Genomic DNA, 27,976 nt, shown 5'->3' with positions numbered 1-27,976 from the left:
GCGTTCTAAGATACAAGTATTAGGGGCATTCATATCTTTGGCAAGAACAAGATAAGACAATCGCTACCAAGGAACTTTGACTTGACCTGGAGATATATAAATAAAACTGAAAACAATGAGACACCTTTAAACTATACTTTGAATCTAGATCTGAGACGTAAGTAAACGTAGACAATGGTGACCCTGAGCTGTTGTTAAGTAAATTGTTGCCTGTAGCTGAATCTATGCCCTCCGGGCTTAAAATTAACATAACCAATATGATTATATTTCTTCATGTCTTTAGTTTATTTGGTAGTTTGTCTTTGAATAATATTAACAAATAAAGGAACAGATAAACAAAACATAAAGATTGGGTTGTTGCAGAAATGTTAAAAAAAAACCCGTTTTGCGAGTATGTTTTGTTCACGTTGTAAATTGAAGCTAAAAATAGATATCGACATTTTATTTTTAACTCATTTCAGCACGTCAGTGGTACAGTATTTACCGCTGACACACGACTCGTTGTTTTCTGTTTTGTAGTCATTTTTTTAACAGATTTTGGTAGACCTATTATTCTTGTTGTTTTATTGCTCTCGTGCAAGCTGAGATCAGAATCATCTAGAATAATTTCATTCTACGAGCATTAGAAGTGTTTCTATTTCTATGACTACATTCAATTGCCACGTCACATATTTCTTTTACGATAATGAATGTCCACAAAAAGAGGTCAAATTTAAAGGGAGATAATTGACAGAAGGAAACAAAATATGGACTAAATACATAAGTTCTCTTTCTTTACTAAATTAATACAAGGCAAATATGTAATGACTACTGCCAGTAACGACACTTTATATAGATTAACTCTATAGCTGCTACAATCAATGAATAATGGATGCATGTTAAACATTAAAAGGCGACGCATTACAGGGCAAAATGGGGCATTGTTTCATCACTTAGCTTCATATTTACATTTACAGTTACAACTTGACTGTTAAGAACTCGTTGTTGCTTCTGAATGCAGTGGGTTTTTTTATGATTTCCGATTGCTCGTTGAGAGATATACACAGTGGCGTAGCTAGGGTGGGGGAGGAGGAGGGAGAATTTGAAAATTCCTCCAGGCCCCCACTTGAGAGGGGCCCCAAATGAGTGTTTTTTTACATTTAATATTAAATATTACGTAAAATGCAGGGAACCCCAAAGAGATTAAGCCCCACCCCACCCCAAATGATAAAAAAATCCTAACTACGCCCCTGGATATACAATTAAAATAGAGCCACTGTCTAACGACAATGTGTGTTGGATCTGTTCAAGTTGTTGATGAAGCCGGGTGGGGGGGGGGGGGACTGGGTCAGCTATGTAACCATTGACCTCTGTATTGCAAATCGAGGGACAGAAGAAGCATTACCGATTTTAGAAATCTAAATGGTTCAGTCAAGTCCAGTGGTTTGTGCACCTGGTCCTGTATTGCCACCATGTGAAGCTGTCAACTCGTAGTGTGTATCGTGCAACGCGTGCTCAAGTCAGAATGGCCCACTTTCGTTATATTCAATTCACCATTTTTTCTCTCCTAAAAAAAATTGGTCTCTAGGCAATGTAACCTGCATGCGTCATTCATTGTTTCAGCTTTACCTCCATGTTTGTTGCCAATCCAATTATATATATATATATATATATATATGTTATCATTATGCTACCGGCTAAGTGCAAAATCCAGGCATATTATACGATTCTATATTCGCATCTTGCGGTAACAATTCTAATTAAAATACTTGAATAAAATTAAACTATGATGTGTACAGTTTGTATTCTGTACAAAGATCAATATGTTCCTTTTCTGACGATGGAAAGAAAGCTTCCATACCTTGGCTGATAAATGTGAACACAGATGGCTGGCTTCTCAGATATTTTTAGCACTAGCTGACTCTGGCAATCTTATCGGGTCAATCCTTAATGAACTGGTTCAGGACACTACGAGATTTGTACATAATGTGATGGTCATGCATTAACATTTAAGAATGCACTTAAATGTTTGGAGTTATCTTCAAAGATAAAGCTCATAAAAAATAATTTCAAAGCTTATTAATGATACCACTATAAATGTTGGTGTCATCTTTAACCACATTTGTAATTTATGTAATCAGTAAAATCTGTATGTCAAGTTTTATAAACTAAGGTTTTACTTTTAGACCTAGAGTTTCAAACAGTTAACAAAGTTTGTTTGGTTTGTGTGCTGAAGTGAATATTGTGTGGTCAGTAACTTTAACAAACTTTGGCAACCAATGGGTGGTATTAAAAGGATTGAGACTTAAACCCTTCGGTTTAAACGAAGCATTTTCAGTTAGGTCGGAACGTGCCATGGGAATTAAATTATTCATGAGCTTATTACATGTCATCTTATCTTGCAAACTCTTCATGAGAACTGGGTTGAAACTAAGACACTCGGAGGATATTTTGAAAACAGCTTTAACAATCTTTGACAGTTCGGGAAAAAAAAATACTAGCTAACAGGCCATACAGGGAAAACACTGGTTTGACCACTATTTTTTTTTCAAAATATAATCATCTTACTTTTAAATTTGTTTGTTTTTTGGTTGTTTTTTTTTTTGGAAAACCCTTTCATCTGGAATTATTTCACTTATTTCAAATGTTTCTTTATATTTTTGTAGAGAGTTAAATTAATAATTAGACTTTCGTGAGCTTTATAATCAGCTGAATGGTAATAGAAGAACTTAATGAACCTATTAGAGGCAATGGAAGTAATGCTTTAAATAGAGTGGGTTTTTTTTTTCGTAATTTTATTGAGTTATAAAATTTAAGGTGGTACAGTGGTTGAGTGGTAAAGTGCTTAGCTTCCGGACTGAGGGGGTCCCAGGTTCGAATTCTGATGTAGACTGGGATTTTCAAATTCAGGATCTTTAAGGTCGCTCCCGTAATCCACCCAGCTTTACCTTTACACAAATAATGTCAGGTACCCATTAAAGTTGGGTGGACTCAGAGGCACCCTAAGGATCCCTAAAGTAAAATTCCCAGTCTTCACCAGGATTCGAACTCGGGACCTTCAGTTCGGAAGCCAAGCGCTTTACCACTCAGCCTCCGAGGCTCCAAAGTCAGAGTGAACGAAGACAAAATTATTCATTTCCTCATATCCTTGGGACAATTTAAAAAATTGGGGAGTTTCATTTATGGCTGATTACAATAAACCGCTACATTTTTGTGGGGTATCCGGTGTACAGAAATAGGAAGCAGTATTTTTAAAGTAGAAGATGATTCTTTTGGGGCACTCATTTGCGCTGTAAATTCAACTATAACCACTTTCTCGTTTAGCACTAAATCAATTTATAAAATATTTAGTTAGCAACAGCGTTCTTTCAGTAAGTGTCCTTGACATTGTTTAGTTTATTTTTAAAAATCTCTCCCAATATTTTATTTTTTACGTCTCTCTTCAGGTTCCTTTGCATCACTCCCTATACCGCTTTCTCTTCTTTGTCTCAATTACTTTTTTTATCACGTAAATGTGTGCTTTAAAAATTTTAAAGCAGGTAAACAGGAGATCACTCCTTTTAAGATGTATCATGAACCACCACCCCCCTCCCCAGCTCCCTTACAGTAAAACTAAGATCATTACGACGAAACCATGCATCACATTGTGGCGTAACAAATTCATTATAACTAGATTTTGTGTCGCGACATTTTGTTTTCCCTAAAATTGCCAAAACAACTATTCTCATTCTTTAATGTTGGCTCCCCAGAATCAACCATGTTCTTTGCGTTGTTCCTTGTTATGCCCGTGGCTCTGATCCATGGATTTAACTTTATTCCATTCGCCACCTTTGCCCCTTGGATTGACGGTACTAATGTGAATGTTCAGTTTGCGGTGAAGGCCATCAACGAGTTCTACGCCAAGCAAGGTGACAACACACAAAGAACACTGGTAGCAGTTCTCCAGTCACAGTCTCAGGTATAGACTTGGGGTTTTTCTAATCAGTCAATATTAGAGTGTTTTTTTTTTCTTTTTCAAATGTATCTCTAGAAAACATTATTAAAGGTTTTCAAAATTTCCAAATGCTTGGGTTTTCTAGTTAGATCTTGGTATTGATGACATTCTTGTATGCTTGCAAATTTTGGACTCTAACTGCAGAATTAGAGAGGAGTATCGTAGCCATTGAATCGAGATGCCTTAGAATGATTTTAGGTATCAGCTAGGTATCACCACCAGAGACCGATCACAAATGAGGAAATACAAAACCGGATCACTCAACAGAAAAAGGCACCACGAGAACCTTCTGACCATTGTCAAATAAGATAAGATAGGATAATTTTTATTGGTCCAATCAAATGGAAATTCAGTTTGACTACAATTGACAATCTCAGCTTAACTACTGTACAAAACCAATATAGGTGAAATTACGAACAACATTCACACTTGAGACACATGCATACATAACAAATAACGTAAGCTAAGACTGGACGGCTATAGAATGAGATTATCGGGACTTATTTAAAAAATTCTACAGTACAGAACAGTACCAGAGAAAAGAAGGAGAGGCAGACGAAAGAAGCGATGGGAGGACAACATTAAAGGAAAATACGGGCCTGTCGACGAAAGACACTAATGTTATCAAAAGGCGGAGAGAAATGGATAAAGACGGTCGATATGTTGGGCCCCAACAGACTAAGGGATAGATGAACTCTGGTGAAGTGAAGTTAGATTTTTTACCGAGTTCCAGGTTCAGAAATACATTAATGTGTACTTTCATTAGAATTAGTTTTAACGGAGATTCGAGAAGAGATCTTTAGTCGAGTAGGATATGAATACATAATAATTCTTTCACTTTAATGACTAGTTAACTTTTCTCTTTTTGCTATTTCAAATAATAATAACAATAAAGTCTTAAATAATTCTTCTGAATTTAATGGTTTATACATTCTTTAAGGTGTTTAGCAAAAAAAAAAAATACGTGCTATATCCTATTGAGTTAAAACGGTCCTTGTTAGGTAACTTAAACTGTGGCCCCATCTAACATTTCAAACTATTCTTTTTTAAGGATTGATAGAGAATAGGGAACATTTTTGTATTCCCCGTTAACCAACGCTAGTGCTCATGTGCTGAATATTTTCTTTTAACTTTCTTCTTCATTTCTTGTAGGGTTCAATTGAAGTTAACTACCAGTTCACACTTAGAGTATCAACAGGAGATCAAGTAAGTATTTATAATGAACACATTTAGCTGTAGTTAGAGATCTAAATGGGAACTGGATGACCACAGGCTTCCTCCATCCTAATGGTGTAAATATAGAACTAAATCAAATTAATTGCTAATAATATATATAATCTTTGATTGATTACTTGAAGAGTTTTTCTTGACCAGAGCGAGATCTGCTATGTTGATGTCTTGTCTAGATCTGGAACACCCATTGAAGTCACAAAGGATCCCGTCTGTAACTCAGAAACGCTAGGTGAGCTTAGTGTGATATGTTTACGCACTTAGAGGTAGACAAATGGGTCGCCCTTTTTATTTTTAAATCTAAATGCAGCTTTTATTTAAAGTTTTTATTGGGGCATTCTTTTTTCCAAAATAGGAAAACGCGTGGGTGGAGAGACACCTATTGACATAAATGACCCAGACGTCAAGAAAGCTTTAGACTTTGCTGTGGCCAGAATGAACGCCATGGAAAATTATATGTATTTGAGAACCGCTACCAAGGTAGCAAAAGTGACATCCCAGGTACGTTAACTGTCTTACATGTTACATGTCCAGAGAGTCACCTACTTTACGCGTTACTCTCACATGTTCAATGTCCAGAGAGTCATCTACTTACGCGTTACTCTTACATGTTCAATGTCCAGAGAGTCACCTACTTTACGCGTTACTCTTACATGTTCAATGTCCAGAGAGTCATCTACTTACGCGTTACTCTTACATGTTCAATGTCCAGAGAGTCATCTACTTACGCGTTACTCTTACATGTTCAATGTCCAGAGAGTCATCTACTTACGCGTTACTCTTACATGTTCAATGTCCAGAGAGTCATCTACTTACGCGTTACTCTTACATGTTCAATGTCCAGAGAGTCATCTACTTACGCGTTACTCTTACATGTTACATGTCCAGAGAGTCACCTACTTACGTGTTACTCTGTCCATTAACAATGAACTATTGTATTGGTAGATCGTTGCAGGCATATCCTACCACTTCTCTGGTGTAGAGATGTCCACCACTAACTGTGACAAGATGTCCACTCACCAACTGTCCAGCTGTGCAGTAGCCGATGGAGCAAGTGTAAGTTTTAAAGAAACAAAATAATAAAGACTCATGGGTGGGGGTATCACTGCTGACTTCCATCATTGTGGAGTTTCTAGGGACAATTAACCCTCTTCCCGTTGTCTTTAACTCCCTGTTATGAATAGTGTGTGTGTGTGTTTCTATGGTGACGGTGGGAAGAGGAAAGCGATTGGTTGTGAATGATGCAATTAAAGCGGCATTATCGTCAGCGGTCTTAGATATGGGATACGACTCCAGATTGCCAGAAAGAGAAGGCATGCTTTTCTTGTGAGTTAGATTTAGTTCAAAATACCATTTCGTATAATTACTAAACTCTACAACATTGATTTCATTTTATCTCAAGTTGATTTCGGTCTATACTGTAGTAAACGATATATATATATAATAATAATGTTCACAAAAGGACTTAATCAAGTTCTTTCAAGTTTTAAAAGTTAAGATTTAATACACCTACACCAGTGGTCTGTCACATCATTATTTAGTAGCTATTATGTCATGTATTAGTTGGGACTTACGGAGCACACGGTATATTCATGCTCATGATGTTTCACGTGGGAAACAAGAGTCCACAGTTGAATTGTGGGCAAGAAATCTCGTTGTGGGGTGTTAATCACATGGTCGGAATTAAGTTGACGCCATGAGTATTGAAGAAGACAGACGTGTTATGTCTGTAGAATAGAAAGCTTTACTAATGGAACCTTATTCACCTAAAGTTCGACACACCATTTATATATCACAGAAAGAAGACTTAAACAAAAACTTGTGTCTGTTTTTTAAAATAGTAGCAAAATTGTTGTCTTTCATTCTGAGCAAGTAGGGGATTCTTACCACATTCAGTGGCGAGTTTATTGGATTGCTATACGATTACTACAACTGGTCACTACCACTGGACCCAATGACCACCTGCCCCAGTGTTTAGTCTCCCGATGAGTTCCCCCATTATTGAAACTCCTCTGAGCCCTGTGGTTAAAGAAATGTGAAGAAAACAAAATGACACTTTTCGCTTTATTGTGACTCTCAATACTGTAGTGTTTGTGAAAAAAGGTAAACAAAAACCATGATACACTATGCGCATGTTTGAGATTGTTTCTAATTCTATCTACATGTGTTGTATGTTTTAGAAAGTAACTTGCGAATTCAAAGTATGGTGGCAGTCATGGTCAACTCCCGAGTACCAACTTAACGATCTTCATTGTAGTGTAAGTACCTGATGGCATTGATTCATTTCTCTCTCTCTCTCACTCTAACATGTAGTTGATAAAACAACCTAAAACCACTTTGATCATTGGATTATAAGTCAATATTAACATTAGATTTAGCATCACGCTCAGAATGTTACTTTCAGAGCTAAAGATTGTTGCTGAAAACATACAAGATATAATCAGATTTTTGCTTATCATCCGTTTCTTGCAAGTCATTTCGAATATTAACATTGTTGTCATGTAGTTGAAGGCAAACTACGATGTCCAAGTGTTCCAAGCAGTACAATGCACGAGGTGGGAGAACTAACAAAGTAGATACGCGTGGATGGTTTAAATACAATTTTGTAGAGAAAGACACTAGACACTATTTAGTAAATGGTATTCTAAGACTAAGACTAAGACTAAGACTGCTTTATTGATCCTTACGGAAATTTGTTGTGATTACAAGGACTTGTTTCTCATATAAAGACAACACAACAGAAAAATACACATAAATACAACAGACAACATAAAGAGTTCATTCAGCGACTACACACAGGTATCTTGGTGCATTTCATGTTCCCTGATCAATGAGTGGCGGTGATAGAGTCTGACCGAGTGAGGTACGAACGAGTTTTTGTACCGCTCCGTTCTTGTTTTGATTGACAGCAGTCGCCCACTTCACGACGTTCTGACGTAGTTCTGATGGAGCGGGTGGCCGTTGTCTTCCAAGATTTTTTCGATTTTTCTTAGGCACGTTTGTTCAAAAAGTTCCTTTAAATGTGGTAATGTTGTGAGTGTAATTTTTGATGCTTTTTTAATGATGTTTTCTAGACGTTGCAACAGTTTAGATGAGGCGTTGCCTTGCCAACAACTTATTCCGTATGTTAGCAGATTCTGTACTGTCGCGCCGTAAAATGTCTCAAGGATCTTCTTGTTTAATTTAAAACTGTTGAGTTTGTATAGAAAAAAGAGTATCGTTCGCACAGCAGTTCTTCATATAAAATTGTAAGGGCTACAAACGGAAGTAGGGGAAAGGGGGGGGGGATAAATCGTACCACTGTTTAATTCGTACCACCGAAGATTTTCATATTTAGAAATGGTCTTTAAAAATTATTCCTGCAACACAAAAGAAAAAAAGTCAAATGTCTATTCAGTTTAGTCAGAATGAGAGTGAGAAAGGTCAAAATTAGTATTGTTTCATATGCGAAGAAAATCTGAAAGAAGATATGATACAATGTTTAATATGTGCTTCTTGGGTGCATATTGCATGTGCAGGTTGTGAGAATGCTGATACTTATACTTGTGAGTTATGTTTGTGAATCTTTCTGCATTGTTATGTATATATATTTATTACCCTCCATGCTGGTACTATTTAGACTCTTTAGTACTCTTTTTTTTTTGTTTTGTACTTTTCTATTTTAAAATAAATAACTCAGTCTTTAAACCTTGTACATTTGTAGTATGTATTGTTGTAAAGCTATGGCATAAAAAATTAAACATTGTTTTTGCCAAACTTTTTTTTAAATTAATTTTCCCCCATAGGGGGTACTATATACTCCCCTTTCCCCTACAAGAAAAACACGTCATATGTGCCATCTATTTATACACGTTTGTAGGTGGCTAGAGAGATGGGAACATCTATGGAGAGGTACATTCACATGAAAGAAGATTATGTAGCAATATAAAAAATTATTTTGAAGGTGACGCCTTACGAGTATATAGATCAGAGCCTGCGCCATAATTTGCGCACCGTATAGATCTAATAATATCCGTGTCTTGCTTAAATCTTTTTCTTCCAAATTTGTCATTAACAAAAAATTTTTTTTTATTTCAGTAATTCAGCTACCAAGCAGTGACAAAAAAAGATCGTAGTTCAATGTTTATGTATTTATGAAACTTTGAAACGAGTTTGAATTAAGACAATGAAACCTAAAATCTTGTTGTGTTTCATTCATTGACAGTTCATGTAGAAAACAAGAGGAAGAAGCATGAAAGAATCATATTTTTACAAAAAAAAAATTTTACCAACTCACTCTAGCTGTCTGTCTGTATGTCTGTCTGGCATGTGCGCCCGCAGGATCTTTTGCAGGGGGGTGCATGCTGCCGCACATGGCTCAAACTCGTAACCTCAACGTTTTTGTTATAATATTAAAGAAAAAAACTGCCCTCTGTTCGGACCCTCATACCTAATCGATATTAAGTGCACAGTAAATACTTCTTTTTCATGAAATAAAACAAAAGAAACTAAAAAACGTGAACAAAGTATTCACAGAACACAATGTTAACTTTATCTGTGAGGCCCGTGCTTCCCTACGTTCGATCAAACAAAAACTGCAAACGTTGACTGCGGCTGCCGAAACCGTCAATAACTTTACTAATGCTTTTCGTCTCGATGGACAAGCTGGCGATGAACGCTTATCGTGCTGTTCTGATATTCTTCTTTGCATTGCAGCTTTCAGGGTGAAGACAAAACAAGTTGAACTTACCATTAGTATTGCTCGAAAAGCGAGACGTAATGAAGAAACTTAAGAAACAAGATATATAATGTAAAGCCGTGTTCTGTAATAACTCCCAAAATACAAACATGTGTTTTTTCTTAGTGTGTCCGTCGACTGCAAATTCTAGGCAGCAGCAACCTAATATACGGTATCAAGTTTTTTCTGCTAGCAGTCTCTCCTTCCTCAAGATGATATCTCTGACATGCTCCCCAGGAAGCTCAAGTTTGTTTTTGATTATGCCATTAAGGATGTGCTGTTGAGTGGCCACTATGTACAGTTGGAAAGACTGCAACACCGTGGAAACTGGTTCAAGAACAGATAACTAATTAACGACAATGAAAAGACAAATCAGAAACAAGAGGAGAAGACATTTACTTCACGTGTGCAGTTTGTTTGGTTCTCTTGCAGTTATTTTAAGATCATCCAAACAGTCAAAGATCTCAAAGTTGAGACTTAAAGCTCGAATGGATTCGTATTTTTCAGTTGATTGTGTCTCACACAAAAGAGTTAAATTTAGCACCAACGCTATCGCTAGGGACAGTTACGGAAAAAGAATACTAGCCATCAGGGAACAGCTTTGGCCGAGTATCTTGTCCATGTCTAGACTGTACAGTGACATTAGGCACATGCAGAGCGTCTCTCTGAACCATAGGAACTAAACCAATGAAGCTTGTCTGTCATAATTTATATTAAGTAGTCACGTGGAAAGATTTTAACGGAGACGACCCTGAGATATAAAAAGGTAAGGACGTAGTGTTGTAGTGAGCTAGATTTGGTTTAAAATATTATTTCATATTATTATTTCTAGACTTATATCTCATATCAACTTGACTTTCTCTATAGTGTTACCAAATGTTATTTAAATTTTTGTTTTAAAAAGAAGTTGGTTCAAGTAATTTAAAGTTATACAATCTAGTTCTACAATCCAACGACCGACCAACAACACTAGGGACCTTTTCAGGCTACTTCTGTTAGCTTTCATTTCTTTTGTACTCGCCGAGTAAATGATGAAAATAGAAGCCTTACGACACAGTTAAACAAGTCCGCCACGCACCCTTCCACAAAGAGCCGTCATCAGTGACCCGTCATCAGTGACCCGTCATCAGTGACCCGTCATCAGTGACCCGTCATCAGTGACCCGTCATCAGTGACCCGTCATCAGTGACCCGTCCAGGGTTCCAGGAACGGAGGCGCGCGCTACTTGTTAGGCAGGACATGGTGACAGGATCCTAGTAATGTTTGCTGCCATCGTGGAACCCACAGAAAGAACTTGAGGTAAAGAGATCCTGGGCCACGCTTGTCTGTTAGGAGCAATCCTTCAACAGGATAATGAAAAGGCATAGACGATCCGATCCCCTAACGAACTTTTTTTAAGGTACGGGTACCAATGTACATTCTGTTGTATATTTATATTTTTTTCTTACTATGATGCAAACTGTAGGATATTTCCCATGTGCAGTTCTTTATTTCAGCTGTTAAATTAACCCTTTAATTTTTGCGGTGCTTAAGAGTCTCATAAGTTAAGACTAAAATATTAGAATTTCGAAGATTTCTCTGAGTGACACTTCCAAACTCAAAATTTGCTTGGAGACAACGTCACATCATTATGTAGTAGCTATTGTGACATGTATTAGTTGGGAGGTACGGAGCACACAGTATATTCATGCCTTTGATGTTTCACGTGGGAAACAAGCGTCCACAGTTGAATTGTGGGCAAGAAATCTCGTTGTGGGGTGTTAATCACATGGTCAGAATTAAGTCGACGCCATGAGTATTGAAGAAGACAGACGTGTTATGTCTGCAGAATAGAAAGCTTTACTAATTGTGTATTTGATATTTTCTTTGGATTATCATTGATTTCTTTGAACATTTGTTCACCAATCATTCTGAGTTTTTAGTCATTAAATGATCACTTTTTTAAAATAAAGGGCTTAGTTTGGTTTCGTTTGTCATTGATTTAAGTCAAAACTAAGTGACCATATTATAATCAAACACCATAGCTGCATACCTTTCCTTAAAGCTTGACTACGTTATGCAGAAACTAATTTCAATGAAACAAAAACAGAATGCTGAACGCTGGTATAATTTTGATATAACAGTTTCTTACAATTTAAACAAAACATCTTAGGCCTACAAGACTTTTTCATAAAAGAGACACATTAAATTTTTGGTACACAATCTAGTACTGTCGTTTTTGTGGCTTCTTGCTTGGGTAGCCATGGTCTACTCCATACTTTAACAGTACATTCGTCAATCTGTTGACAATTACATTCAATTAAATTAATATGCATTGGCAAACCTTTCTTAAACTGAGTTTCGTCTCCTGAAATAAGACCGACTGTGGCATTATCATCAGCGAATTTAATGAGTTTAACTGAGTCATAGATGCTTCTTATGTCATTAGTGTAAAGACTGTACAGTACAGGAGAAAGCACACAACCTTGTGGACACCCGTACATAGTACTCGAGTTAACGATTTAGTGTTGTTGACTTTAACATACTGGGGACGTTGGGTTAAAAAGTTTAGAACCCATGCTTGTACTTAAGGGCTGTCATTTAAATTACTCAGTTTGTTATCATTAGATGTGGCTGTATGGTATTGAAAGCAGAGGAGAAATCTACGAAGAGCACTCGTGCATATGTTTTGGATATGTTGAGATGCTTGTAAACATTGTCCAATAGCTATAGAATTGCATCCTCAGTTCCCCTAGCTGCCTTATATGCAAATTAGTGAGGGTCTAGACTGTTATTGACTTTTGCTACAAGTTGTTTAAGCATATATTTTTCAAAACATATAAAGTGCACGGTTTCGGAAGACTTATACGTTTTAAGAATACCGTACACAAAATTTAAAATAAATTTATATAAATCTGTATCAGTGTAGCTTTATAAAAAGACCTCTATTAAACCGAGACCAACCTGTGGGAAGTGGAGACCCATAGCTCGTTGCAACTTCGCAGGTCGGTGTTGAGGCCTATGATTGAAATGTAAGGTCTAGTAGATTTACCCATTCACTTAACCAGGATTCTTTCTCTGGGGATTGGGGGGGGGGGGGGGTGCCGTGGACATGAGCTGCTGTACCGGTATCTTCGTGGCAACTAAAACCTTCCGAGTTGTTTGGGGAGGGGAGCTCAAATAAATCTGGACACGAATTTCGGAAACGACTGTAACGATTTCCCTAGAAATTAGACAGTTGATGCTCGTTGGCCACACATGGAAACCCTATATACCGGTGTATATATATATATATATATATATATATATATATATATATATATATATTGACACAGAGTTTAACGAGTTCAAAACGACTCGAGTCCTTTTCATCACACCTATGAAGTTATGACTACACTCACTGCTGAGCCATTGAAACTTCCAAGTAGAGCATTACTTACCGTTTGCCCACCGCTCACCTCAATAATGAATCGATACAAATTTCCGGCCACAAGCTGGGGAGAAAAAAACAACAACATACAAGCCTGTGGTTCAATGCAGCCTCAAATTTGTCTCCAACACGCATTAATACATCTTAAAACAGTATCCCTGTAGCAGGTATTAGGCCTAGTCTTCGCGTGTTAGGGTGGCTGCCTGGTCGTGTGGTATGCGGGCAGGACTGTCGTTCGGTTGTCTCGATGGTCCCGGGGTCATACCTTGCCCGCTGGCATCACCCGCATTCTTGCGGCTTTGGAAGGGAAGATTATCTTCAATCCTGAAGGAACATCCGAAACATGTAAAACATTTTACAAAACATGTTTACAAAAATAGATTTATTATTGCAGCGTTCCATAGATAGAGAAAAGTCCACAAACATGTTGCTTTTTGTCACACCCGGTGTGCAAAATACACAAGTATAGACAAACGAAGTATAAACAGTTGGCCGAAATTAATTTTCGCTCAATTTTCAACACTGTATAACTCATTTTCTAAGCTTGTCATTTACAAGCACTAAATGAGTTTTAATTTTTTTAATTGGCAATAGTAAACTTTCAATATGGCGTCCTTAGCATTATTTATTTTGTCTTTTTTTAAAAATGTCTCCCGATGTTCCACTTTTTCAGTTCCTTGCGTTATTCATAATATATATCCACCAGATTTGTTTTGTTCGAATTACTTTTGCACCAACGAAGTATGGTAATAAAAATTACTTAAATGTCCAACTTACAGTACGAGGTGGAGACTTGAAATATTAAAGCTTTAAAGTCCAGACTTGGAAAACGGAAACAGAAAGACGGTTGGGGGGGGGGTACCATGCCAATGACATCCATTCCAAAGGTCATACAGACTCAAAGATGGAGAAATAGAATTGTAGAGACAAAACAAAAAATTACAGAAATGTTATCATTAAATATCTTTGTTCTTAGGCTTGCGTTTAAAAGTGTATAATAAAATAGATACATTAAAATTCTAAGGGTCGAAACATCATATGAAGTAGTCAAGCTTATCAATTATATGTCAAGATGAGTGTTACCTGACAGGTAGCCTTAACCAGTCTTAGTGCTGCCCTGGGACTGTCGTCTCCCTTCTCACAGAAGTAGTCATTGATTGCGGTCATAGCAAACACCACGTACGGGTCAAGCAGCGTGGTTTCATACTGACGTTCGCTGCCGGCACTGCTCGCACTAGTGTAATGAGCGACAGTCAACATCAATAGCAAAACACTCTTAAATAAAAACAAACAACACAATTATAAATATCAGAAGATACCGGTATAAACTATCAACAAACACAATCTACCTCCCTAATACGCCAACGTAATCATTGGATGATTTTCTACTTGTAGACAGAGAGATGAGAAATTCGCGACAGCATCAGAGTCCTTAGGAATGTTTTTTACTTTAAAATAACACGAACCACTGCCAATTAAATTAATCCAATCAAATTAATGGCAACAATGGATGTAGGCCTTTGTAATATTCTATAGGCAATGTCTATAATTTTTTTTTATTAAAAACACCCTTTAAAAAAAAGGCTTATCTAAGGGAAAGAACTACGTACGTGCAATCATATCTCTCAATAATGTAGAAGTTACTTCCCTTAATCGATATCAAACAAAAAATAATAATTACAAGTACCGGTAGTTCATTGACTAATTGGTTAATTTACGTACAATAAATACTTGTTTAAATTTTCAACTTGATTCAAGAATGGGTGTCGGGACGAATCCCAACATATTTAGCCGTATCTGTGAATACTGAAGAATGAATTTCCCTTGTTGCTATTAAACAAAATAATTAATTACCAGTAATTAATTGTCTGATTGGTCACTCTTTTTTTTTTTGATTGATTGATGAATGAATAAATGTGCGAAGTCTCAACTTGATCCGAGAATAGGTGTGGAGAAATAGTAGTACACATTCTTTACTGACAGAGTGACTTAATATAAGCTTTGTAAAAAGTATTTAACATGAAGCTTAAACTTATTAAATAAGGAACCCTTATTATAAGCTTGTATCCCACTTTTTGTCAGTTATGAAATTACAAAAAACTAAAATAAATAAAATAAACATAATTTTTAAAAAACTGTTCATTGTCATAAAACAAAGAGTAGCCGTTACACTACAACTTAGCAAGACAAATAAATTATTTTAAATAGTTTTTCTACTTTTTTTTTCAAACTAAACGTGACAGTCGGACAGACAGACTCCAGAAATTATGTGAGTGAATTTGGACAATGTTATTAACTGCAAAGACTGTCGAATGGACATGAACCCAACAGACTCCAATGACAGAGCACTGTTGCCGTGTGGGTCTATTTATGATGTACAATGCGTGATATACTAAAAAAAAGAATGAATCCAAGTAAATCAAGTCAATAATTGATTCAAAACAAGTCATCTTATTTCGTTTTATAAAATATTGTAATATTTTTTTTCGTTTGCCCTTTAATGTCTTTTGTAATTATTTTGTATTTAGAAAGATAGATTTTATGTAACTTCGGAAACTATCTATTCCTTTACTCTTTCTAGCCACTATTATATTCCATGTTCTAATAGAATTATTCCTTATACTCATTTTATATTTCACTATCCCATTAAACTTCAATATTTTGTTTGTTTGTTTGTTAGCAGATAATGTTCTATTTGGTATAGAAGTATAGAGTAATGCATGCACAATTAAAGTTTGTAAACCAATAGTTAATTTACTTTAATGAGGTCAAATCAAGGTTGATATCGTCAATTAGGAGAGAAAGAGTTAAGCAAAGCCACTTTATGGATAACTGATTAGAATATAAAACATCTTTCAACATGTGAACTTACATTATCAGTCACATGACCTTTAGCTTACCATATATAGAGATATAGAACTTATTAAAGAATTAGATATTATTACAATAAATTTACCTTCATCTTGTGCTGCTCGTATGGTCTTTAACAGTGTACCGAACTAAATGTATCTCTCGGTATAGCCATAAAGTGTGTGTGTGTGTGTGTGTGTGGTTGTACGTGAAAGGTGAAAAGCCACAACCTATTAAGCATGAATTATACCTCGCAAAGTCATAATTAAGTTTTAAAAATTTTCCCTATTGATATTTCACAAAAACATAGACCAGTAACGGTATCATTTTTAGAATTTAAATACAGTGGTGGTTAGTTACAGTGGCGTAGGTAGGGTTGGGGGGTAGGGGGTTCAAATTTGAAAGTCCCCCGAGGCCCCACCTTGAGAGCCCTCTCCCCCCAATAGAATTTCCTTTTTTTTTACATTAGACCTAACTAAAGTTCATTACATTAAAGTTTCAGTTCTTTGACATTTTTCTGAAATCTACTTTCCACCTCGTGTCGTGATGTCGAATGTCAAAATGCATGGGGCCCCTAAAAAGGTCAAGCCCCCCTGGCTTCCAAAACCCTAGCTACGCCACTGGTTAGTTGAAAGACATATGGTGTATAAATAAGAGTTGTATATATATAAATATATATATATATATATATATATATATATATATATATATATATATATATATATATTTATTTAGTTATATATTTATCAGTGGCGGACTTGCTATATGAACATTATGGCAAACGCCTGTAAGGCCAGTACCGGTACTCATTGGCTGGTGGGGGATGGGGGCTCACAAGAGGGCCGATTATAATGACGCAAGATTAGAGAAATTCCAGACTGTCCAAAATACCATTTATTCTTTCCCCCAAATGTTCATTTTCTTCCTCCATGTCTCTTTCTATTTCCCGCCTTTTTTTTTTACAACCGTAAGACACCTTCGTGCCTCTTTCTTTTTTTTTTCTCCTCTTTGAGATTCTTATCTCCCCTGATTTACTGCTTGTTATTGTGTGTGTGTGTGTTTCTGTGGTGGGAAGAGGTTAACGATTGGTTGTGAATGATGCAAGGTAAGCGGCATTGTCGTCAGCAGCCTTAGGTACAAGAAGCGACTCCAGATTGCCAGAGTGAACAGGCGTTTTTTTTTTTTTTTGTAGTGATTTATATTTTGTTCATTATACCATTTTATATTATTACTCAAGTCTACTATTTCAAGTTAGCTTTGTTTATATTCTTATAAAAGTTATGTATACAATTTTTTTCACTAAGAAGTTATACAAGTTATTTCCAAGTTTTACAAGTTTAAATCTAATACGCCTACAGCGGTTAAGTTGTCTACCAGCGGTTTTATGCTACAAGTCAACGGCCGTTTACAACACCGCTCTATTTTCTTCTCTTTTCAAATCATCTCTTTCCTCCTATGTATCTATTTCTTTCTTACTCTGTTTCTTTTCTTTCTTTCTTTCTTTCTAGATTTCTTTTTAACACATTGGCGTAAAACGTAATTTTCTCTTTTGATGGAACGTATGTAATTTATAAGATAAGATATACGATTCCTTTTCTCTCTCTCTCTCTCTCTCTCTCTCTCTCTCTCTCTCTCTCTCTCTCTCTCTGTTGCATAAATTAATGCATTTAGTCAAAACATAGGAGAAGTCTTATCGGTAGTTTCTATTAATATGTTTGTTTACATAACTAATTGGATCGTATCTTCTAATGTTTATCTGACTGGATCTATCCAGCGGCGTAGCTAGGATTTTTCCTTCGTTTGGGGGACCCTGCATTTGGCGTACTATTTAATTTTTTAATGTAAAAAACAATACTTATCTTATCTTATATAATACAGACGTTACTTCAAAAAAGAAGATGATTACGTCCTACGCGTCATGCATTTAGTCATGCAAATTAACCAATGACCTAGATTCTGCCAAGTCACTGGTTTTCCTGGCTTAGCTCAGGCAACCCATTCCATGCTCTAATAGCACTAGGGAAGAAGGAGTATTTGTACAAATTTGTCCTAGCATATGGGATGAGGAATGTGCCTTTATCTTTGTGTCTTTAAGAGTATATTATTAAATTTTGTTTCTGTATTTGAAGATTATGGTTCAGTGTTTTATGTATAATTGCTACTTTACTTTTGAGTCTTCTGTCCTGAAGGCTTTCTAAATTTAGTGATTTTACAAAGAGTGTTACTCTAGTCAAATGTGAATATTCATTTGTTATTAATCTCACTGCTCTATTTTGTGTATGTTCCAGTTTCCTAATGTTTTCTTGAGCTGAGGGGTCCCAAACGGAGGATGCATATTCTATTATTTGCCTAACCAAGGTTAAATAACATTTTAACTTTATGTTCTTATTTGATTTATAGAAATTTCTTTTAATAAACCCTAATGCTTTGTTTGATTTTTTTTTGTAGTTTCATCAATATGTGGATTCCATGACAGTTTTTCATTTATTATAACACCTAGGTATTTTGCGTTTTTAGTCTGTGTTACTTGTTTGCCATGAATAAGATAAGTGGAATTCATTTGTTTTAGGTTTTTTTTTTACTCTTAACAACTGACATTTTTCTGGGTGGAAAGACTCCAATTTTGATTGCCATTTCTGTAATTCATCTAATTCTCTTTGTAAAATATCTGAGTCTTGTGTTGTTTTTATTGTTCTATATATTATACAATCGTCTGCAAATAATGACTTATGTTCCTGAAGTAATGCAATTTGGTAAATTTGGTATACTTTTGGGGCTTCCCTCAAGTGGGGGCCCGGGAGGATTTTCAAATTCTCCCCCACCCTAGCTACGCCACTGGATCTATCCCTAGTTTAAAATTATAACAAATATATAACTATATATACCATTGAAGCTATGCATTATAATTATGTTAAAGTTAAAATTATAATAGTTTATGTCCAACAGCTTGTGACAATATAGACTATTATAGACTATACAACATTTTAGGTATTTATGTTTATTTTGAAATAGCTTTAAGCCCATCTTATAATAAACAAAAATAAATAAATAAGTTGGCAGTTATTTATGCTGATTCTACACAGGATGGTGTTCCCTTTAGTTGGATGGCTACATTACCAGGTAGCCATGGGCGGCTCCAGACGGCTACAGTACAATCTTCGTTCTATGAAAGAAAAAGAACAAAATATATGGGAATCAGGAGCTTCATTATGAAAATAAAAAACGCATAAGATGCAAAATAATATATTATCTCATTATTTATATAATTTATTATTACCAATAGAGTTTTAAATTTTAAATTCGTTTGGAGAAACCTCTCTAATTTATAAGATAAATCTTGTTTGAGGTATAAGTCGGGGGCTCGCTGCTAGAAAGTTTTGATACACAAAATGACTAAACATTAAAGCGTGTAAAAAATCAAATGCTCCATTATCTTATCTTATACAATACAGACGTTACTTTAAAAATGACCTACATTCTGCCAAGTCACTGGTTTTCCTGGCTGTCTCAGGCAACCCATTCCATGCTCTAATAGCACTAAGAAAGAAGGAGCATTTGTACAAATTTGTCCAAGCATATGGAATGAGGACTGTGCCTTTATAAGAATGTAGGCCTATAGTATTGTCAAAGTTAAAAAAAAAGCTTATAGCATTTGGAAGGTTGGGCGACAATATAGACCAGAAAAACTAAAAGATTGGCTGTCAAGTGCCTGGGCTTGGAATGAAACAAGAATGTCTGGATTTGATAAGAACCACCGACACAGCTGTTGATAGTGTGCCCACAGGTTGTGACGTCGCAAGTCAGTGCTCAGGCTTCCAATTATGTCTTGCTGGTAGGCAGATCACATGTGCTGCTGTAATGACTCAATAGTAAGACGCGTGGAAGTTGGGTTTAATTGGGTATTCCCTTAGTGACGTGACAGTACATTTAAAAGTTAGAACGGAAATAGGTGAGGAATAACAGGCGAAAGACGAAGTGACCGCTAGTGGTGAACTTTGACGACGTCGACTGTGCTCTTCTTTATATATTAAGGTGTTGTGTATTTTAAAAGACTGGGTTATATTTTTCTATATTGTTTATTCTGTTGATGAGTTGTAGCCTATTTAAGAACTCGGAGATAACATCTCAAGTAAACTAATTGTCCAACACTCCATCACTTAAATATCAACCACCCAATACTGCTTCAACCTTTTAAAAGTCTAGTGATTAGTTACAAATGATAGTGATACCATCATTCTATTACAAGTGCCGCGAAGGGCAATACAGAAATATTTTTTATGGCATAACTATTACAAATGTTTATTACATTTAAGTAAATTTTTGTAAAAAAATATAGCGAATACAAAATAAGTATTATAAGTTTTTTCATTTTCATTTGCAATGCTTAATATAACTGTAGTTAAACTGAATTACCATTGTTTTGGACCAATAAAATTATCGCATAAGATCTAGATACTTTTGAATATAATATTATAATGTGTTTGTTTTTTTTAAAGCACGTTCGCTATTTCTCTCCATAATGTAGGCTTGAAAATTCATCAGTGACGAATCATTTCGATGATGATACATTGAATGATGACAACATTAAGGAATGGACGGGTCGTCTATGGAAGAGAGTCTAATACTGGAGAGAAACCAGTGTTGGACGGTTAGAGACGGTCGTCAGATTTATGCTGGTGCCCTAAGCGTCCAGCAGACAAAAGGACAGGCGAAGCTGAAAGATGAACATATATTTTATTTTTTTAAAGAACTAACTCAAAATACATTGAGGTGTGGACAAGATGTATATATTTAGTAGATTTAGTCGCAAAGAAGAGAACAAATGGCAGCTAATAAGGTCCAAAAGAGACAATTGGAAATCTCTTTCATATGGGCCGCGGGTTATACATTTGAGACCTAAAGGAATGATTATGCCAAGGAAAGGCAAAGGCGTGAAAAGAGATTAAAATGATCGCAAGCAGGCAACGGTTTTGTCTGCGTAAATTCTAGCAAAATATGTAATTCACAGCTGGGTCTATGTAGCCCTATAAAACACTGCACTTCTCCCGGGTCTTCGGACGAAAGCCCGTATATAGAATAACCGATAAATCTTAGCTTTTGATTACGACATGTGACACATTTCTTTCTTGGTTTTCATAAATCAAGAAGATAGATGAGCACACCTTACTAAGTGTTTTTGTTTTCTCTTAGGCAGTATTTCACAGCACTTACACAAAAGTGGTGAGGCCAAAAAAAAAATAGGCCTAAACTCAGGGCCGGTCTTAGGCCACTGCAACCTATGCGGTCGCAGTGAGCCCCGCGCTTTCATTGGCCCCGCGCTAATTCTATGTGTAATTATTAATTACAAAATATATACGGGAAATTCCTGGAAATGTTCAGCACTTATTAAAATCTCCTGAAAACTCATACAAATCTCCTGAAAACTCATACAAATCTACTGAAAACTCATACAAATCTACTGAAAACTTATACAAATTTCCTGAAAAATAGACAAAATCCTACGCGCAAAAAAAAAAAAAGGCATTGTCAGCTTTCATGTCATAAAATGTAATAATTGGACGAATGTTCCCCTTAACCGGAAGTTCTAATACCTTATTTACTTTAATAGTCACTGGCATATAAATATGCCATATGTTGCAAGGTTCGTAAATTTAACTTGATCGCAATTCTGTACTTAGAAAAGAATGAATAAAATGCAAAGCCGAATTTATTTTCTAAAACAAAATCTTATTTTTCACTTATTATCCTTATTCCCGCCCATGTAGGCCCCACGCAATCAGTTTCGCATAGGGCCCCGCAATCGCTAGGACCGGCCCTGCTTAAACTCATTTTGAATGCTTGCGATCGTTTATAGTTAGGTATGTTGAAGAGTCTTTGTGTCTTAAAGTAACATCTACGAGTTGAGATACTCTCTGGTTGTTTGTGTTGTGCCTTACCGTGCTTCCGCCGCTGACTTCAATGGTGAATCTATACAGTGCACCAGCAACCACCTAAAGAATCAAATACGAATCATTACAGAACTCAACGAATAATAAAAAAATAATAATTTTGAAGAAAATTAGGTTCAAATAGTGGTTAAACAGCGAATTAAAAATAATTTTTAAAAATATACAAGACCAGCCATTCTCAATTAATTTTTTTTTTGTTAGCGAATGTATCAGTAAGACTTAAGTTCTCAAAGTTACAAAACAAAGACAATTATCTCTCTTTGATATGTTGGCTCATGTGTTCCTACTTTTGTCAAGTGGTACCTCTAATCCACCTATTCAGGGTTGAGAATGGCTGTACTAGCTAATGAATTTGGTTCACAGCGTTTCACTTTAAAACATTTAGTCCCTTGCCCTATATTTGTTTTAATATGCACACACACACACACATACAAACATAGACACACTAAAAAAATGTTCATTAAATTTCACGAGAGTAAATATAAACATGAGTAATCAATGTTCGAAGCAGAGGCGACGCTAGACTTGGTGTCACCCAGAGCGGTTAACGAATGAGCCCCCCCCCCTTTTTCCTAATCACCCATTCCGAATAAAAGCTATCTTTTAATGTGCAGAAGCTTGTCTGACTCTCTAGCCAAGATCAATTCTTTAAAAAAAAAAGAAAAACAATATTTAACGTCAGCTTGAGCGAAACGTTTTTTTCCCACTTTGGTGTCGTCCACTGATGTGTGTCCCCCACTGATGTGTGTCCCCCACTGATGTGTGTGTCACGCAATGATGTGTGTGACACGCAATGATGTGAGTCACTTGCTGTGACCCGCCCCTCTATAGCGTCGCGACTGTTTCTGAGTACAGAATAAGTATGGAATAGAAACAATGAGAAGGAGAGTGCAAGGTGCAAAATGGAAGAGACTTAAGATGACCAGTGTAAGTGCAAAATGGATGAGACTGAAGATGACTAGTGTAAGTACAAAATGGATGAGACTGAAGATGACCAGTGTAAATACAAAATGGAAAAGACTGAAGATGACCAGTGTAAGTGCGAAATGGATGAGACTGAAGATGACCAGTGTAAGTGCAAAATGGAAAAGACTGAAGATGATCAGTGTAAGTGCTAAATAGATGAGACTGAAGATGACCAGTGTAAGTGCAAAATGGAAAAGACTGAAGATGACCAGTGTAAGTGCAAAATGGAAGAGACTGAAGATGACCAGTGTAAGTGCAAAATGGAAGAGACTGAAGATGACCAATGTAAGTGCAAAATGAATGAGACTGAAGATGACCAGTGTAAGTGCAAAATGGATGAGACTGAAGATGACCAGTGTAAGTGCAAAATGGATGAGACTGAAGATGACCAGTGTAAGTTCAAAATGGGAAAGACTGAAGATGACCAGTGGAAGTGCAAAATGGAAGAAACTGAAGATGACCATTGAAAGTGTAAAGCAGAGGAGGCCAAAGATGACCAGTGAACGTGCAAGGCGGAAAAGACGTAAGATTACTAACGGAAGTGAACAAGAAAACATCGAAGATGACCAGGGAAAGTACTATGATAAAAAGTCTGAAGTTGACCACAAGATCTTTACCTGAACTGTGGCTTTGACAATTTTGACTGCTGTTCTCAGATTATTGTCCCCTTGATGCTCATAGAAGGTGTTGATTGCTTCGACGGCAAACAAAACATAGGGGTCATCTAAAGTGGTAGTGTAGGGCACCTGACTTCCAACCTTCTGACTTGAAATGAAAGGGACAACAGCCAGCAACACAACTAGGGCAATCTGTAGGAAGTGTATCAGAAATATGAACAAAATGAAATGAAGTATAGTATTAATTTATATGTCAGTTAGCGGAAATATTGTAATTGTTTTTAATCTACATTTTTCTAGTTCTCGAATGATTTATTGAGAAATTAATAGAAACAAGTGCTTTGGGGCAATAGACAAATATATGTCTGTACGTATTACTACGCTTAGAGGAATTTAAATTTTATGTTTAACTAAGTTGGTGATGTCTTATTTTGTGAACGAATCCGTAAGGTTGTTACTGCCTGATATAAGTACTGATATAAGTACTCCACTACGTATAAAATGACTGGAGTAACACCTTTAGTAAAATCACTAAATTTAGGAAGCCTTCAGGAGAGAAGACTCAAAAGTAAAGTAGCAATTATACATAAAACACTGAACCATAATCTACAAATAGAAAAACAAAATGTAATAAAATACACAGAAAGACATAAAAAATAAAGGCACATTCTTCGTTCAAGATGTTGGGACAAATCTGTACAAATGCTCCTTCTTTCCTAGTGCTATTAGAGCATGGAATAATGGGTTGCCTGAATCAGCCAGGAAAACCAGTGACTTGGCAGAATTTAAGTCATTGCTCAACATGCATGACTAGATACATGAGGCATAGGATGTAATCATCTTCTTTTTTTGAAGTAAGGTCTGTAGTATATAAGATAAGATAAAATGTTTTCAAGACAAATTCTTAAATATTCTCTTCGGAGAAAAAAATAGAAGCACAAAGCACTACTTCCTGACAAAACATTCAACGAGGCTGATCCAAAAATGTATCGTCGACTGCTACTTCTTTGGATACATCAGTTGCTTGAAAAGGGAGGAACTCCTGTGTCCCTTCCAACCATAGCTAATGACCAGGCTTTCATCTCGCGACTCAAGGAGGTCATTAGTTTCGTGAACACATGCTAATGTGACATTTACATTTTATTTTTGAATAAGAATTTTTTCCTCCAGTTTATATTTTAACAAAAAAATACTCAAAGTAAATGTTTATATGCATGCCCCAAGTTTTAAGTGTATTTCAACAAATAACCTCGCACAATCTCAATAATGTATTTTTGTGTACAAAGAAAGAAGTAAAACCTCTTGTACTCTGTGAAAATATTGGCCATCTTTCTATTGTCAATTTCAGCCTACAATTTGATACTTGATAATACTAAATCTAATACTCAAGTCAATAGGTAGTAAGTGGCTATTGCACTTTAATCAAGGGACATCATTAATCAAATAAACATGTGTCTGGATAGAAGGATGGATTTAAACGAGAAACTCGAACTTCGAAACTGGCAGCACACAACAAAGAATTGCTGATAGTTTTTTACCCTAGACTTCATTTTGTAGTGACCTAGTCTAGTTTAGAGAGTATGTTGGTGTTGTAAGTTTTGTGCATTTTTTGTAACGACGGTAAAGGAAGTGACGTAGTCAGACAGACGAATGACGTTGCAGAATACGTGTACATGATAGGAGAAGAATATGGCTAGGGCTTGTAGCAAGATGGATATTGAACAGACTGCTAATTAAAACGACGGATAGAGTTGAAGTCTTCACAAGTTTTATTAAGTTTATTTAATTGTTGTGTCCCTTGCTTGTGTTCGGACTCGCGTTTAGAAAAAGTAAGCAAAACAAAAAAAGTATCATACAGACGACACACAAAATCCAAGCCAGGACAATATTAAATTTTTTTTTAAGCAATACATTAGCTGTATATTTGTATATTCTGTACCGTTCATCAAAGGAGTGCAGCTTAAAATAAATTACTTTTCTTTAAAGTCCTCAAATATCCATACAGATATTGTATTAAGAGGATATGTTGGAAGACTGACAGTCTATTTTCTGCGTCGTTGACTTGAAATGAATTTCAAGTATGTCACTGTTGAGGTACTATGTTTAAATCGGACTATATTTGTTATCTTTAATTCTATTATTTGGCTGGTAGGCTGACACAGACATAAACACATTGTCATTTATAGAATAGAAAGAAAGGATTACATTTAATATCCCAGATAGGCAGTCACAATTTCCAATGACAAATTTACTGAGTTTTACGCTTAGTCCTCAATTCACCTATTGGCAACACAATATATACCCCCCCCCCCACCTCAAAATGTATATTTTCAGTCATATTGAAGAAAGGGATAAGAAAAATTATCTTATGTTGATTACAAAGGGCCCAATATCTCAAATACTTTAGGGCCTTACCAAGCCTAAATCGGTCCTGCATACGCTTTTTAGAGTTTAGCTTATAGTCTAAGCATAAAATTATACTTTGGTATTAATGACTAAAGCGATGTTTACCTTCAACATGGTTGTCTATTTCTGTCGTGTTCCTTGCAGTAGAGAAAGAATACACTCTGTGTGTCAGCGTCTATCTGGGAGTGTGTGTTTCGTGTATTATATATAGGCAAGTGAAATCAGATGGAGAATGACGTCGTATGTGGACACGTATGCAGAAGATACAATAACACAAACATATTGAAAACAGCATATTTGAATTGGGCGATACCAGGTTTTCCAATTGTTGTATTGTTCACATAAGCACCAGAGAAGTGGCTAGGGTTGGTGTTACCAGGTGCAGTCCGTTCATAGTTTTATTCTCCCACATACTAATGTCATACCCTCCTCAGCTTTTCATTGTATATTAAATGTACAACTTAATGACATTATGCGCAGTTTTACTTTTGTTTCTTAAAGGTCTAAAGGTATAAAGAAATCATAGATGCTATACTTGTTTCCATAGTAGATTGAATACAAAAATTGATTTCAAATGTGAAGGGATTCAATTCAAATATCATGATTAATACGATGTATGGCATCAGTAGAGTGCATCACAAATTTGACTTGGAACAGAAATCTTAATGGCAATAGGATCACACGATGATCTGCTGATTGATGTCATAAAACGCAAACTAAAACATTATGGCCATATCACAAGGTCCTCAGGGCTAGCAAAGACTTTCCTTCATGGAACATTACCAGGAAAAAAGAAGATACATACAAAGAAAGCCATGGGAAGACAACATAAAATAGCGGGCAGGCCTGTCACTGGAAGAGATGCTACTTAGAGCTAAATACCGGAATGGATTAAGACAGTCGACAGATTACTTGTGATAAATAAATAAATAAATAATTTAAGGCTTCTAATAGCGCTACTTTCATGCTTATAGCATGCTCAGAGCGCTTTGGTCCAATCTCATTTGTGGACCAGTGTGAGTGGGGGGGGGGGTATCTAGGAAAAGGTTTTTCCGTGCTGCCTTTAGGCGCTCAGTAAACACAACTCTGCCCACGTTGGGTGTCAAACCTCGATACTCTAACGGTTCAACAGACGAAGGGATAGGTACAGGCAGGGATAGCATTAGGTCACTGCAACCTATGGGGACGCAGTGGGTCCCGCATTTTCATAGCTAATTCTAGGTGTAAATTATTGAATTAAACATGATATTCCAGGGCCTCTTGGAAATTCCTGAAATTGCAAAATATGCGCAAAAGTCCTGGAAATCTCATGAAATTATTAAAATCTCCTGAAAAAAACATAAAAAATCTCCTGAAAAATAGACACAATTGTCAATTTGGGTGCCAATCCTATGCGCAATTTTTAAAAAAGCTTTCATTTAATACAAATTTTTTGCAAAGACAAATGTTTTTTCTAATAAAAAATATTAAATTTGACATTATGCTTATCTCTACCTAGACTGGGCCCCGCGCAATCCGTTTTGCATAGGGCCCAGCAATTATTAGGGCCGGCCCTGGGTACAGGCGAAGGTGATCCGTTTCCGTTCTTTTTCCGTTTATATATCTGCCTACATGAGTTTGTAACTCGTCGTGAGAATGTATCTGGCTGAATATATTTTGTTGACTAAACTGTAACTGTCATCATTTCAGTCACTTTTAGTGTTAAGAGTGTTGATCTCCTTACTTCACAGAAAGACCGTGGGTTTATCTCAAAAGAGAACTTTTTCATGTGACTGTAGAGCCCTCACCTGGAGAGACATTACTGACCACATATAACGCAGGTAGATTTGATTTCGTGGTAGAGGAAAGAGTCATTTTATT

The 27,976-nt window shown here is 36.1% G+C and overlaps 4 protein-coding genes across 7 annotated transcripts in view; 2 read left to right on the top strand and 2 right to left on the bottom strand.

Moving 5' to 3' along the window:
* LOC106060231 (uncharacterized) overlaps positions 1–27,976 on the top strand; it is a 202,443-nt gene that overhangs the window by 13,109 nt on the left and 161,358 nt on the right. The window lies entirely within an intron of this gene.
* LOC106060232 (uncharacterized) lies at positions 49–9,381 on the top strand. The gene is made up of 8 exons (XM_013218034.2): positions 49–157; positions 3,729–3,937; positions 5,126–5,179; positions 5,348–5,435; positions 5,559–5,704; positions 6,149–6,259; positions 7,384–7,461; positions 9,281–9,381. The coding sequence occupies exons 2-8, from the start codon at positions 3,737–3,739 to the stop codon at positions 9,281–9,283; spliced, it is 681 nt and encodes a 226-aa protein (XP_013073488.1). The 5' UTR covers positions 49–157; positions 3,729–3,736; the 3' UTR covers positions 9,284–9,381.
* On the bottom strand, positions 12,027–16,499 carry LOC106060235 (cystatin-like protein). Of its 4 annotated transcripts, none has more exons than XM_056023288.1 (4): positions 16,286–16,492; positions 14,413–14,604; positions 13,340–13,393; positions 12,027–12,199 (listed from the first exon to the last, which is right to left on the bottom strand). In XM_056023288.1, the coding sequence occupies exons 1-4, from the start codon at positions 16,289–16,291 to the stop codon at positions 12,104–12,106; spliced, it is 348 nt and encodes a 115-aa protein (XP_055879263.1). In that variant the 5' UTR covers positions 16,292–16,492; the 3' UTR covers positions 12,027–12,103. The 4 variants fall into 4 exon arrangements, with proteins under 4 accessions (XP_055879263.1, XP_055879264.1, XP_055879265.1 ...); XM_056023289.1 differs by lacking the exon at positions 16,286–16,492 and adding an exon at positions 15,547–15,652; XM_056023290.1 differs by lacking the exon at positions 16,286–16,492 and adding an exon at positions 15,052–15,170.
* LOC129925044 (uncharacterized) lies at positions 19,158–26,381 on the bottom strand. The gene is made up of 4 exons (XM_056023287.1): positions 26,222–26,381; positions 23,711–23,902; positions 22,116–22,169; positions 19,158–19,342 (listed from the first exon to the last, which is right to left on the bottom strand). The coding sequence occupies exons 1-4, from the start codon at positions 26,228–26,230 to the stop codon at positions 19,244–19,246; spliced, it is 354 nt and encodes a 117-aa protein (XP_055879262.1). The 5' UTR covers positions 26,231–26,381; the 3' UTR covers positions 19,158–19,243.

Source organism: Biomphalaria glabrata, chromosome 3 (genome assembly GCF_947242115.1).
Source record: "Biomphalaria glabrata chromosome 3, xgBioGlab47.1, whole genome shotgun sequence".
Classification (NCBI taxonomy): domain Eukaryota; kingdom Metazoa; phylum Mollusca; class Gastropoda; family Planorbidae; genus Biomphalaria; species Biomphalaria glabrata.
This window is presented reverse-complemented; position numbering and strand designations above follow the sequence as displayed.

Bases quoted from the DNA above. Each gene is read 5' to 3' on its own strand.
- LOC106060235 (XM_056023288.1), bottom strand. The intron at 13,394-14,412 runs GTAACACTCATC...TTTTCTCCCCAG, and splicing joins TGGTTAAGGCTACCTGTCAG to CTTGTGGCCGGAAATTTGTA. The intron at 12,200-13,339 runs GTAAGTAATGCT...AATTGTCAACAG, and splicing joins AGGTGAGCGGTGGGCAAACG to ATTGACGAATGTACTGTTAA.
- LOC106060232 (XM_013218034.2), top strand. From the start codon at position 3,737: ATGTTCTTTGCGTTGTTCCTTGTTATGCCCGTGGCTCTGATCCATGGA. The intron at 5,180-5,347 runs GTAAGTATTTAT...TTTCTTGACCAG, and splicing joins GAGTATCAACAGGAGATCAA to AGCGAGATCTGCTATGTTGA. The intron at 5,436-5,558 runs GTGAGCTTAGTG...TTTCCAAAATAG, and splicing joins CTGTAACTCAGAAACGCTAG to GAAAACGCGTGGGTGGAGAG.
- LOC129925044 (XM_056023287.1), bottom strand. The intron at 22,170-23,710 runs GTAAAGATCTTG...TTGATTCTTTAG, and splicing joins TTGTCAAAGCCACAGTTCAG to GTGGTTGCTGGTGCACTGTA. The intron at 19,343-22,115 runs GTAAGGCACAAC...TTTCTTTCATAG, and splicing joins AAGTCAGCGGCGGAAGCACG to AACGAAGATTGTACTGTAGC.